Source organism: Symphalangus syndactylus, chromosome 12 (genome assembly GCF_028878055.3).
Source record: "Symphalangus syndactylus isolate Jambi chromosome 12, NHGRI_mSymSyn1-v2.1_pri, whole genome shotgun sequence".
Classification (NCBI taxonomy): domain Eukaryota; kingdom Metazoa; phylum Chordata; class Mammalia; order Primates; family Hylobatidae; genus Symphalangus; species Symphalangus syndactylus.
The window spans coordinates 82,517,373-82,529,951 of NC_072441.2; the positions used below are offsets into that span (position 1 = coordinate 82,517,373).

At 43.8% G+C, this 12,579-nt stretch overlaps 1 protein-coding gene across 5 annotated transcripts in view; it reads right to left on the bottom strand.

Annotated features, from left to right (window-relative positions):
* The window catches only part of NUP210L (nucleoporin 210 like), a 156,118-nt gene that overhangs the window by 125,261 nt on the left and 18,278 nt on the right, over window positions 1-12,579 (bottom strand). For 4 of the 5 annotated variants that reach the window (XM_063626389.1, XM_063626387.1, XM_063626385.1 and 1 more), the window contains exons 8-10: window positions 6,959-7,027; window positions 4,973-5,079; window positions 3,997-4,137 (exon numbers count right to left, since the gene is read on the bottom strand). In XM_063626389.1, coding sequence (XP_063482459.1) covers window positions 3,997-4,137; window positions 4,973-5,079; window positions 6,959-7,027 — 317 coding nt within the window. The remainder of the gene's footprint in view (window positions 1-3,996; window positions 4,138-4,972; window positions 5,080-6,958; window positions 7,028-12,579) is intronic. The other variant, XM_063626388.1, reaches the window with a different exon arrangement.

Consider the following 12,579-nt stretch of genomic DNA (forward strand, 5'->3'; position numbering starts at 1 on the left):
AAATTCCTTCAAAGATACAAACTACCAAATAACATGAATGGCTGTATATATATTTTTAAAATTGAATTCATAGTTTAAAGCTTCTCATACACTGATCATTAGGAAAAGGAAAATGAAAACCACAATTAGATACTACTTATTACCCATTAGGATGGCTATTATTTAAAAACAAAACAGGCCGGGCACGATGGCTCCCGCCTGTAATCCCAGCACTTTGGGAGGCCGAGGTGGGCAGATCATGAGGTCAGGAGATCAAGACCATCCTGGCTAACACAGTGAAACCCCTTCTCTACTAAAAATACAAAAAATTGGCCGGGCGCGGTGGCTCACGCTTGTAACCCCAGCACTTTGGGAGGCCGAGGCGGGCAGATCACGAGATCAGGAGATCGAGACCACGGTGAAACCCCGTCTCTACTAAAAATACAAAAAATTAGCCGGGCGTGGTGGCGGGCGCCTGTAGTCCCAGCTACTCGGAGAGGCTGAGGCAGGAAAATGGCGTGAACCCGGGAAGCGGAGCTTGCAGCGAGCCGAGATCGCGCCACTGCACTCTAGCCTGGGTGAGAGCGCGAGACTCTGTCTCCAAAAAAAAAAATTAGCGGGGCATGGTGGCAGGCACCTGTAGTCCCAGCTACTCAGAGGCTGAGGCAGGAGAATGGTGTGAACTTGGGAGGCGGAGGTTGCAGTGAGCCGAGATCGCGCCACTGCACTCTACTCTGGGCAACAGAACAAACCTCCATCTCAAACAAAACAAAACAGAAAATAACAAGTGTTGGCAAGGATGTGGAGAAATAGGAACACTTATACTTTGCTGGTGGAATGTAAAATGGTGCAGCCACTGTAGAAAACAGTATGGCAGTTCCAGGGCCAGGTGCAGTGGCTCACACCTCTAATCCCAGCACCTTGGGAGGCTGAGGTGGGTGGATCACTTGAGTTCAGGAGTTTGAGACCAGCCAGGGCAACATGGTGAAACTCATCTCTACAAAAAAATTAGCTGGGAGTGGTGGAATGCACCTGTAGTCCCAGCTACTCAGGAGGCTGAGGTAGGAGGATCACTTGGGCCCAGGAGGTCAAGGCTGCAGTAAACTGTGATGGTGCCACTGCAATCCAGCCTGGGTGACAGAGTGAGACCCTGTCTCAAAAAAAAAAAAAAAAAAACCACAAAAAACTACTAGAGCTAATAAACTAATTCAGCGAAGTTGCCATATACAACATCAACACACCAATGTCAGTTGTATTTCTTTTTTTGAGATGGAGTTTTGCTCTTGTTTTCCAGGCTGGAGTGCAATGACACAACCTCAGCTCACTGCAACCTCCGCCTCCCAGGTTCAAGCTATTCTCCTGCCTCGCCCTCCCGAGTATCCGGGATTATTAGGCATGCACCACCACGCCCGGCTAATTTTTGTATTTTTAGTAGAGATGGAGTTTCACCACGTTGGCCAGGCTGGTCTCAAGCTCCTGACCTCAAGTGATCCACCCGCCTGGGCCTTCCAAATGCTAGGATTATAGGCGTGAGCCACCTCGCCCATCTGGATTTGCATTTTCTTAATGACTAATCATGTTGAACATCTTTTAATGTGCTATTGGCCATATGTACATTTTCTTTGTCCTATATACTACTTTTGCAACTTCTGGTAAATCTATAATAATTTCAAAATTAAAAGTTTAAAAAGTTATTAATGGGCCAGGTGCCACGGCTCACTCCTATAATTCCAGCACTTTGGGAGGCCAAGGCGGCTGGATCACTTGAGGTCAGGAGTTCGAGACCACCCTGGCCAACATAGTAAAACCTTGTCTCTACTAAAAATACAAAAATTAGCCAGCCATTGTGGCATGATCCTGTGATCCCAGCTACTCAGGAGGCTGAGGCAGGAGAATCGCTTGAACCCAGGAGGCAGAGGTTGCAGTGAGCCAACATCGTACCACTGCACTCCAGACTGGGTGACAGAGTGAGACTCTGTCTCAATTAAAAAAAAAAAAAGAGAGAGAGGCTGGGCATGGTGGCTCACGCCTGTAATCCTAGCACTTTGGGAGTCCAAGGTCAGGAGTTCGAGACCAGCCTGGCCAATATGGTGAAACCCCATCTCTACTTTAAAAACACAAAAATTAGCCAGGCGTGGTGGCACACGCCTGTAGTCCTAGCTACTTGGGAGGCTGAGGCAGGAGAATCGCTCGAACCCAGGAGGCGGAGGTTGCAGTGAGCTGATATCGCGCCACTGCGCTCCAGCTTGGGCAACAGAATGAGACTCCATCTCAAAAAGGAAAAAAAAAAAAGAGAGAGAGAGAGAGCACAACGGGGATGGTAAAAAAAAAAAAAAAAAAAAAAAAGATTTGACGGGCGTTTAGAAGAATTGACATGGCACTTAATAATGTATTGAATACAGAAGCTGAGGGAGAAGGCAGAGTCAAGGGTGACTTCGGATTTTCTCTAAACTCAGTGAAAGGAGCATTGGAGAAAAAGTAGGTTTGGGAGAGGAAAGCAGGTTTGGCAGGCTAGTAAAAATCAGGATACTTATGTATTTTGGAAGCATTAGAAACATTCATTCCTTATCCCTTTACTCAATAACTCCATTTCTGTTGTTACACAGTATGGAAATAATCCAAAAGGAAAAAAATGTACAAAGATACTCAGTTATGCCATTTACAATAGTAAATAAAATGGAAATAATGCAAACATTCAATGTTTGGGGCATGGGTAAATAAATTCGCATATTAAACCTTTGGATTTTTAGAATTTATAGTACTCTATGCACCCGGTAGTGGTGGCTCACACTTGTAATCCCAACACTTTGGGAGGCCAAGGCAGGAGGAACACTTGAGCCTAGGAGTTTGAGACCATTGTGGGCAACATAGCAAGAACCTGTCTCTACAAAAAATATAAAAATTAGCTGGGTGTGGTGGCACACGCCTGTAGTCCCAGCTACTTGGAAGGCTAAGGCAGGAGGATCACTTGAGCCCAGGAGGTCGAGGCTGCAAGTGAGCTATGATGATGCCATTGCACTCCAACCTGGGTAATACAGTGAGACTTGTCTCCAAAAAAAGAAAAATAAAGTACGCTATGTGGACCTGATGACACATGGAAATGTGCATATGAAATACATTACGGCTGGGTGTAGTGGCTCACACCTATAATCCCAGCACTTTGGGAGGCTGACATGGGAGGATCACTTGAGCCTAGGAGTTCAAGACCAGCCTGCGCCACACAGTGAAACGCCTTCTTTACAAAAAATTTAAAAATTAGCCAGATGTGGCTGGTTGTGGTGGCTCACGCCTGTAATCCCAGCACTTTGGGAGGCTGAGGCGGGTGAATCACTTGAGGTCAGGAGTTCAAGGTCAGCCTGGCCAACATGGTGAAACCCTGTCTCTACTAAAAATACAAAAATTTGCCAGGCATGGTGGTGGATGCCTATAACTCCAGCTACACAGGAAGCTGAGGCAGGAGAATCGCTTGAACCCAGGAAGCAGAGGTTGCAGTGAGCCAAGACCACGCCACTGCACTCCAGCCTGGGCAACAGAGTGAGACTCTGCCTCAAAAAACTAAACAAAAACAAAAATTAGCCAGGTGTGGTGGCATGTGCCTGTAGTCCCAGCTAGTTAGGGGGCTAAGGTGGGAGGATTGCTTGAGCCTGGGAGGTCCAGGCTACAGTGAGCCATGAGTGAACCACTGCATTCCATCCTGGCTGATGAAATGAGGCCCTCTCTGAAAGGAAGGAAGGAAGGAAGGAAGGAAGGAAGGAAGGAAGGAAGGAAGGAAGGAAGGAAGGAAGGAAACCCCAAATGATATATACACAATGACCACAAATGCAGATATTTTAACATACAATAACATAGATTAGAACAGAAAATTTGTAGAGGCATAAACTTACGAGTGTGCTGTTTATCTGTTTATTTTTCTGAAAGATAAAGGTGGTATATGCTATATATCTGCTTGCAAATCAACAAGCCAGCCAAGCCTCTTCAGTGTTCTTAGAATACAAACACTGTCTGTTTAATTCCTACCTGGTAAATGATGGAGGTCAGGGATGCATTTATTACCACGACACCATCTTTCAGGGCTTTTACTATGTGGTAAGATCCATTCACAGTAGTTAGTTGCTTTTCAAAGTACTCCTTAGGAAAGTCATGTGTAATCCTGAGATTCTGAAAATCAGCCCCACAGTAACACAAACCTGAAGATATATTCTTTCTCTGAAGTCATCTTAATCCCAAAGCATCTATAAAACTGTAGCTATGCATTCATGGAATAAAGAGATAAAAACAAAACTTTTGCTCTCCCTCATGGAAATTATAAGTTGGGGAGATATAATTTTAAAATGGTACTAGTTTTTGAAAGATCTATCAATGGCAAACATCAGGAATAGCAAGAGTCAAAGCTTATGCAAATTTTAGTGTAATTTTTACCATTTTATAAATTCAAAGTTCTCAGGATGAAATAAGGACCCTAGAGAGTGAGTACAATACTTCACATTTACTACTCTCACCATTACAAAACTCTGGTAACCATCTCGGATATGAAGTTGTAGAATGAGGACACTCTCCAAAGTGTTATCACTGGTACTCATTTCACCTCTTTTCTATAATTCTGACCAAATTATATCTTTTACTTCTAATTTAGCATTCCTCAAGAACAGAACTAGCTGGGCATGGTTGCTTATGCCTTTAATCCCAGCTGAGGCGGGAGGATTGCTTGAGCCCAGAAATTGGAGGCTGCAGTGAGCTATGATCACACCACTGTACTCCAGTCTGGGTGACAGAGCGAGACTGTGTCTCTTTAAAAAAAAAAAAAAAAAAAAAAAAGAAAAAAGAAGAAGAAGAGAATTAATGATAATAATAAATTAGCAACTTGCTTTTCCAAAGGTAAAAATCTAGAATCAAAGAAAGAAAGAGGGCTTTCTAGACAGGAAGATGGTCCACTCCACATCTTATGTATCTTATCCCTACAAGGACCTCAGAAAAATAAAAAAGACTGACTCACATCTGAAATATAGACCTTTGTGCTGTTTTTATCAAAGACGTCTACTGTAATGACATATACCTGTCCCACCTCTAGACTCCATCGGTTTCCAGGTTGGACAGTGAAACCTATACACAAATCGAGAAACAAAAATATTAGAAGAGGCTAATATTTTTCCACAATGAATTTAAAAATACAATCTTTATAAAGCTGTTCAAACAGCAAAATTTACTAATAGATGGAGATGGTTTCCAAAGTAGGTTCTTTTTTTTTTTTTGAGAGTCTTGCTTTGTCACCCAGGCTGGAGTACAGTGATGATTTTGGCTCACTGCAACCTCTGCCTCCTGGGTTCAACTGATTCTTGTGCCTCAGCCTCCTGGGTTCAACTGATTCTTGTGCCTCAGCCTCCCAAGTAACTGGGATTATAGGTGTGTGTCACCATGCTCAGCTAATTTTTGTATTTTTAGTAGAGATGTGATTTTGCCATGTTGGCCAGGCTGGTCTCAAACTCCTGGCCTCAAGTGATCTGCCTGCCTCAGCCTCCCAAAGTGCTGGAATTACAGGCTTGAGCCACTGTGCCTGGTCTAAAGTAGATTTTTTTGTTGTTGTTATTTGAAACAGGGTCTCACTGTCACTTATGCTGGAGTGCAGTGGTGTGATCATGATTCACTGCAGCTTCAACCTCCTGGGCTCAGGTGATCCTTCCACCTTAGTCTTCTGAGTAGCTGGGACTACAGGCTTAGAACACTGCGCCTGGCTAATTCTTCCATTGATAGTAGAGACAGGGCTTCACCATGTTGCCCACACTGGTCTCGAACTCCTCGGCTCAAGCGATGTGCCAGCCTCAGCCTGCCAAAGTGCTGGAATTAGACATGAACCACTGCACCCAGCTCTCCAAAGTAGATCTTTTAGTTCCTTCTCTCAAATTGAATAAGGCTTGGCCTGGTGGCTCACGCCTATAATCCTAGCACTTTGGGAGGCCAAGGAGGGAGAATTGCTTGAGCCCAGGAGTTTGAGACCAGCCTGGGCAACACGGCAAGATCCTATCTCTACAAAAAAAATTAAAAATTAGCTGAACGTGGTGGCTCGCAGCTATAGTTCCATTACTCAGGAGACTGAGGTGGAAGGATCATTTGACCCCAGGAATTGGAGGCTACGGTGGGCTGTGATTATACCCATTGCATTCCAGCCTGGGCAACAGAGCCAGACACTGTCTCAGACAAAAAAGAAAAAAATTATATAATAATTTAGGGTTCCAAAAATCCTGGTTTAATTTAGCTCATCTCAGGTATAAAGAAACACTTTAGGCTGGGCATGGTGGTTCACACCTCTAATTCTGGCACTTTGGGAGGCTGAGGAGAGCAGATTGCTTGAGCTCAGGAGTTTGAGACCAGCCTGGGCAATGTGGCAAAATCCCATCTTTACAGAAAACAAAAATTAGCCAGGCATGGTGGCGCACCTGTAGTCCCAGCTACTTGGGACGCTAAGGTGTGAAGATTGCTTGAGCCCAAGAGGCAGAGGTTGCAGTCAGCCAAGATCACGCCACTGCATTCCAGCCTAGGTGACAGAGCAAGACCCTGTCTCAAACAAAAACAAAAACAAACACAAACAAAGAACCACTTTCACTTATATCTGTAGACAAGAAGAAACCATACTTGCAGCTCATTCCTAATGTGTCAGGCAATATTTCAGCTTCTTTCAGTCAGATTCATTGTTTCATATGGCCTATGAGCATTAAGATTCTTTTTTCCTTGTATAAAGTTTCTTTCCTAACCTCAAAATTGTATTATATGGATTTTCATATTTTTTCACAATCTGTTTCAACATGCTTCACTCTTGTGATAGCATTTAATCAGAACAATTTGATAAAACATGTCAAAGTAAGGTTGAATTTGAAATTAAGTCCCACAATGAAAGTTGAAAGTTGAAGAAATGCTGTATAATGCACTCATTTTAGTGAAATCATTTAAGCTACCCACCGTTCTGAAAAGTATGATCTAAAAATACCTAAAAATCCAGGCTCTACAACATATATGGTGCAATTTGGGAGTCCAGACACAGATCGCATATGAACATCTTAATTTTTGCTTAAGGAAATCATGTGAGCCAGAGTTGGGTGAAAAGGTGAGGTACCAAAGGAGAAAAACAAACAAACAAACAAACAAATGCACAAATGAAAACAAACAAAAATCCTATCTTTTATTATCCTTTGGAAAGCCAAAACTTAGATGTGTATACTTCTGCAAAAAGTCTGAGGGACTCTTAGTCATCTTATGAGTCAGATATTCTTGAATTTCAAATTTGAGGAAGATAGAAAGGGAGAAAAAAGATCATGCTTTGTGCTTTTAATATTAATGTAGCTGCAGACCCCTTTCTCCAAATAAATACCTACATAGGAGCCCAGTATGGAAGCAGGACGAAGTGGCTCCATTCTGAAGGAAGAGACCTTCTGGCTGAAGGGATGAACTATTCATGGAGGCAGAGGGAGAGGCATGACTTGCCATCCAGCAACATGCCTAGAACTCCACAGATAGTTTCAAAATTACTAGTTGATTTTCTGTTATTTGCAGTAAATGTGTAATACCAAAATGTTCTCTGCTTGCCATCAAAGATACTTCTGGGTCACTTATACCTCATTCTACCACTACCATTTCAGATAATGCTGGCAGAAATATAAATTTATTCCAGTATCAGTCTATCTAGAATCTAATTAAGAATATGCTTTGTTCTCAAAAATATACTACATCCAAAAGCTAAGAATAAATTACTTCTGCTCTGAGAAACACATAACTGGCCAGGCACGGTGGCTCATGCCTGTAATCCCCGCACTTTGGGAGGCCGAGGCAGGTGGATCACTTGAGGTCGGGAGTTCAAGACCAGCCTGGCCAACATGGTGAAACCCCGTCTCTACTAAAAACACAAAAATAGGCAGGTGTGGTGGTACGCTCCTGTAATCTCAGCTACTCGGGAGGCTGAGGCAGAAGAATCACTTGAACCTGGGAGGCAGAGGTTGCAGTGAGCTGAGATGGCACCACTGCACTCCAGCCTAGGCAACAGCAAGACTCCATCTCAAAAAAAAAAAAAAAAAAAAGGCCCGGGCACGGTAGCTCACGCCTGTAATCTTAGCACTTTGGGAGGCCGAGGGGGGCAGATCACAAGGTCAGGAGTTCGAGACCAGCCTGGCCAACATGGTGAAACCCCGTCTCTACCAAAAATACAAAAATTAGCTGAGCGTGGTGGCAGGCACCTATAATCCCAGCTACTCAGGAGTCTGAGGCAGGAGAATTGCTTGATCCTGAGAGACAGAGGCTGTAATGAACCGAGATTGGGCCACTGCACTCCAGCCTGGCTGACAGAGCGAGACTCTGTCTCCAAAAAAAAAAATTACCTGGGCGTGGTGGCAGGCGCCTGTAATCCCACCTACTCAGGAGGATGAGGCATGAGAATTGCTTGAACCTGGGAGGCAGAGGTTGCAGTGAGCCAAGATCACGCCATTGCACTCTGGCCTGGGCGACTGAGCGAGACTATTTCTTAAAAAAAAAAAAAAATTAAAACTTCAATGAAGATTCCAGTCTAGCCAGGGCTGAGAATCACTAGTATGATGGAAGGGATATTAGCTTTAGAGAAATTGGATTTGGGGCCAGGCGCGGTGGCTCATACCTGTAATCCCAGCACTTTGGGACTCCATCTCGGACAAAAGAAAGAAAGAGAGAGAGAGAGGAAGAAAAGAAAGAGAGAAAGAAAGAGAGAGAGAAAGAAAGAAAGAAAGAAGGAAGGAAGGAAGGAAGGAAGGAAGGAAGGAAGGAAGGAAGGAAGGAAGGAAAGAAAGAGACATAACTGACATGGCTGAACAGAAAATACTCAATCTGAAATACACTAATTTAGACTGGGCACAGTAGCTCATACCTGTAATCCCAACATTTTGGGAGGCTGAGATGAGAGGACCACTTGAGCCCAGGAATTAAAGACCTGCCTGGTCAACATAGTGAGACCCCCATCTCTAAAAAAAAATTTTTTTTTTTTTTTTGGAGACGGAGTCTCGCTCTGTTGCCCATGCTGGAGTGCGGTGGCACGATCTTGGCTCACTGCAAGCTCCGCCTCCCAGGTTCACACCATTCTCCTGCCTCAGCCTCTCCTAGTAGCTGGTACTACAGGTGCCCGCCACCACGCCCGGCTAATTTTTTGTATTTTTAGTAGAGACGGGGTTTCACCGTGGTCTCGATCTCCTGACCTCGTGATCCGCCTGCCTCGGCCTCCCAAAGTGCTGGGATTACAAGCGTGAGCCATCGCGCCCGGCCTTCTAAAAAAAAATTTAAAAATTGACTTGGCGCAGTGGCTTGTGCCTGTAATCCCAGCACTTTGGGAGGCTGAGGTGGGTGGATTGCCTGAGGTCGGGAGTTCAAGACCAGCCTAACCAACATGGTGAAACCCTGTCTTTACTAAAAATACAAAAATTAGCCAGGTATGGTGGCAGGCACCTGTAATCTCAGCTACTCAGGAGGCTGAGGCAGAAGAATTGCTTGAACCCAGGAGGCAGAGGTTGCAGTGAGCCGAGATTGCGCCATTGCACTCTGTCACCCAGGCTAGAGTGCAACAGCATGATCTTGGCTCACTGCAACCACCGCCTCCCACATTCAAGTGATTCTTCTGCCTCAGCCTCTCAAGTAGCTGGGACTATAGGCGCACGCCACCTTGCCCAGCTAATTATTGTATTTTTAGTAGAGATAGGATTTGTCATGTTGGTCAGGCTGGTCTCGAACTCCTGACCTCAGGTGATCCACCCGCCTCAGCCTCCCAAAGTTGTTGGGATTAGAGGCGTGAGCCACTGCGCCTGGCCCCATTTTTTTTTTTTTTTTTTTTTTTTTGAGACAGGGTCTCACTCTGTCACCCAGGCTGAGTGCAGTGGTACAATCACAGCTCACTGCAGCCTCTCTAACTCCTGGACTCAAGCGATTCTCCTACCCTCAGGCCTCTGAGTAGCTGAGACTATAGGCCTCCACCACCACATCTGGCTAACCTTTTGCTTTTTGTAGAGACAGGGGTCTCACTATGTTGCCTAGACTAGTCTTAAACTCCTGGACTCAAGCAATCCTCCTGCCTGAGCCTCTCAAAGTGTTGGGATTACATGCATGAGCCACTGTGCCTGGCCTAAAGCAAATCTTCTAAATACTTTATGGTAACTCTGTGCCAAACTTAGGTTTAGTTCTGATATGTACTTTACTATAATATTCATAAAATATAAGAGCTAGGGCCGGGCATGGTGGCTCACGCCTGTAATCCCAGCACTTTGGGAGGCTGAGACGGGTGGATCACGAGGTCAGGAGATTGAGACTATCCTGGCTAACACGGTGAAACCCCGTCTCTACTAAAAAAAAAATACAAAAGATTAGCCGGGTTTGGTGGCAGGCGCCTGTAGTCCCAGCTACTTGGGAGGCTGAGGCAGGAGAATGGCGTGAACCCGGGAGGTGGAGCTCGCAGTGAGCCAAGATCATGCCACTGCACTCCAGCCTGGGCAACAGAGCGAGACTCTGTCTCAAAAAAAAAAAAAAAAAAAAAGAGCTAGAAGGAAAGTCAGAAATAAGAACATTCACTTCATTTTACAAATGAGGAAACATCTCAACAGATCTCTAAAACAATTCATTCTTCTGATATTGGAATAAGATAACAGAATAAGATCTAAGCCTTCCATCTGCATTCCAAATCTCATTTTCTGTTGCCTCTCAGAAAACACGCTCCATCAACTGGCTCTCCTTTCTCCCTTTATCTCTGCCATCTTTCTCTGTTTAATTAAGAGAAATGTTCAAGTTTTTCCAATCTTAAAAAAAAAGTATTCCTTGTGTCTTTTTCAAACTTCTACTTTGTTTTTGTCCTTGTGAAAGCCAAGCTGTTTTTACTGACAAAGTGACCCAAGACCTCCTAGTTACTATAATCTTTCAGTCTTTATCTTGACATCACTACCAGATTTGACCTGTTGAACAGTCTTCTCTTTGTAAATTCCTAATTTGGTTATCAGGAAACTCCTCTCTCTGGTTTTTCTTTCTTTTTTTTTTAGTTGAGAGTCAGTTTCACTCTGTTGCCGAGGCTGGAGTGCAGTGGTGCCATCTCGGCTCACTGCAACTTCTGCCTCCCAGGTTCATGCAATTCTCCTGCCTCAGGAGTTCCTCCCGAGTAGCTGGGATTACAGGGGTACACCACCATGCCCTGCTAATTTTTATATTATTAGTAGAGACGGGGTTTCTCCAAACATGTTGACCAGGCTGGTCTCAAACTCCTGACCAGTGATCCACCTGCCTCAGCCTCCCAAAGTGCTGGGATTACAGGCATGAGCCACTGCGCCCATCCTTGGTTTTTCTATAATACTACATTTTAAGCATTCCTTCAGATCCTCCTCACACGTCCTCTTTTTCCATATGAACCTTAAAAGCTAGCATTACACAATTTTGTCTTTGGCCAAATTCTCTCACTGTATATAATTTCCCTAGGTGATTTTGTCTACAATAGCTCCAACTATCACCTATCTATAAACTAACTTTCAAATATCTACCTTGATCCTCAGTCTTTCTTGATCCTTGAGGATCTATCTTGATCCTTGAGGATCTATCTTGATCCTAAATCTTTCTCCTCCAGAGGCATAATGAAAATTTCTGCTTGAATATCTATCCCACTGTTTCGATATTTTAATTTAACATGTGAAAAACTGAACTCGCTATCTTTTTCCTTAAAACTGCTCTTTCTCTTATATTCTCCATCTCCATGAACAGTTCCACTAGCTACTCTATGCCAGGTGCTGGGACACATTATCAATAGTCACCATCCATGTCCTCAAAAAAGATATATAAATAGACAAATACAATGTATTTTAATATTTGATACTTTGGAAAAAAATAACAATATGAACTGAAAATATGGGGGAGAAAAAGAACACTTAAGTTCACCTGGGGAATTCAGGGAAGTGCCTGACACACAGTTGGGACTCAATAAATATTGAATAACTTAATTTATTTTGTAGGTATGATTGTATTTGTTGAAAAATGTCCTAGGTACCTTAAAATGACTAAAAAGCAAACAACATTGGATCAATAGCTCTCCTTAATGTGTGTTAGACAAATAATATAGGCTGCTAACTAAAAATATTATACAAGAAATGCTGTACCTTTCAAGCTTGATAGAATTTTTTTGGTGTTAGCAACTTTTCTTGAAGTGGGGTAGCAGAGGTACTGCTCCTTTCAGAGCAGGGCTACCCTATAGACAGTGTGCCCAGAGTAGAGACATTCTTATTCAGAGTAAGCCTACTAGGCCCTACCTAATCTGCCCCTCACCTACTCTATTACTTCTACTGTTTCCTGATTCACTGCACTTTAGCTTCACTGTCTTCCTTACTCTTCTTTAATCATGCCAAATATGTTCCTGCTTTGGAACCTTTGCCATTGCTGTTTCCTTTCCCTAGAAGTCTTTCACCAATTATTCACATGGCTTATTGTGCCAGTGTCGCCTCATCAGAGAGGACTTCTCTAACTATGCTAGGTAAAGACTGGGTGTGGTGGATCACACCTGTAATCCAAGCACTTTGGGAGGCCTAGGTAGGAGGTTCATTTAAGGCCAGGAGTTCATCCAGCCTACTCAGCCTA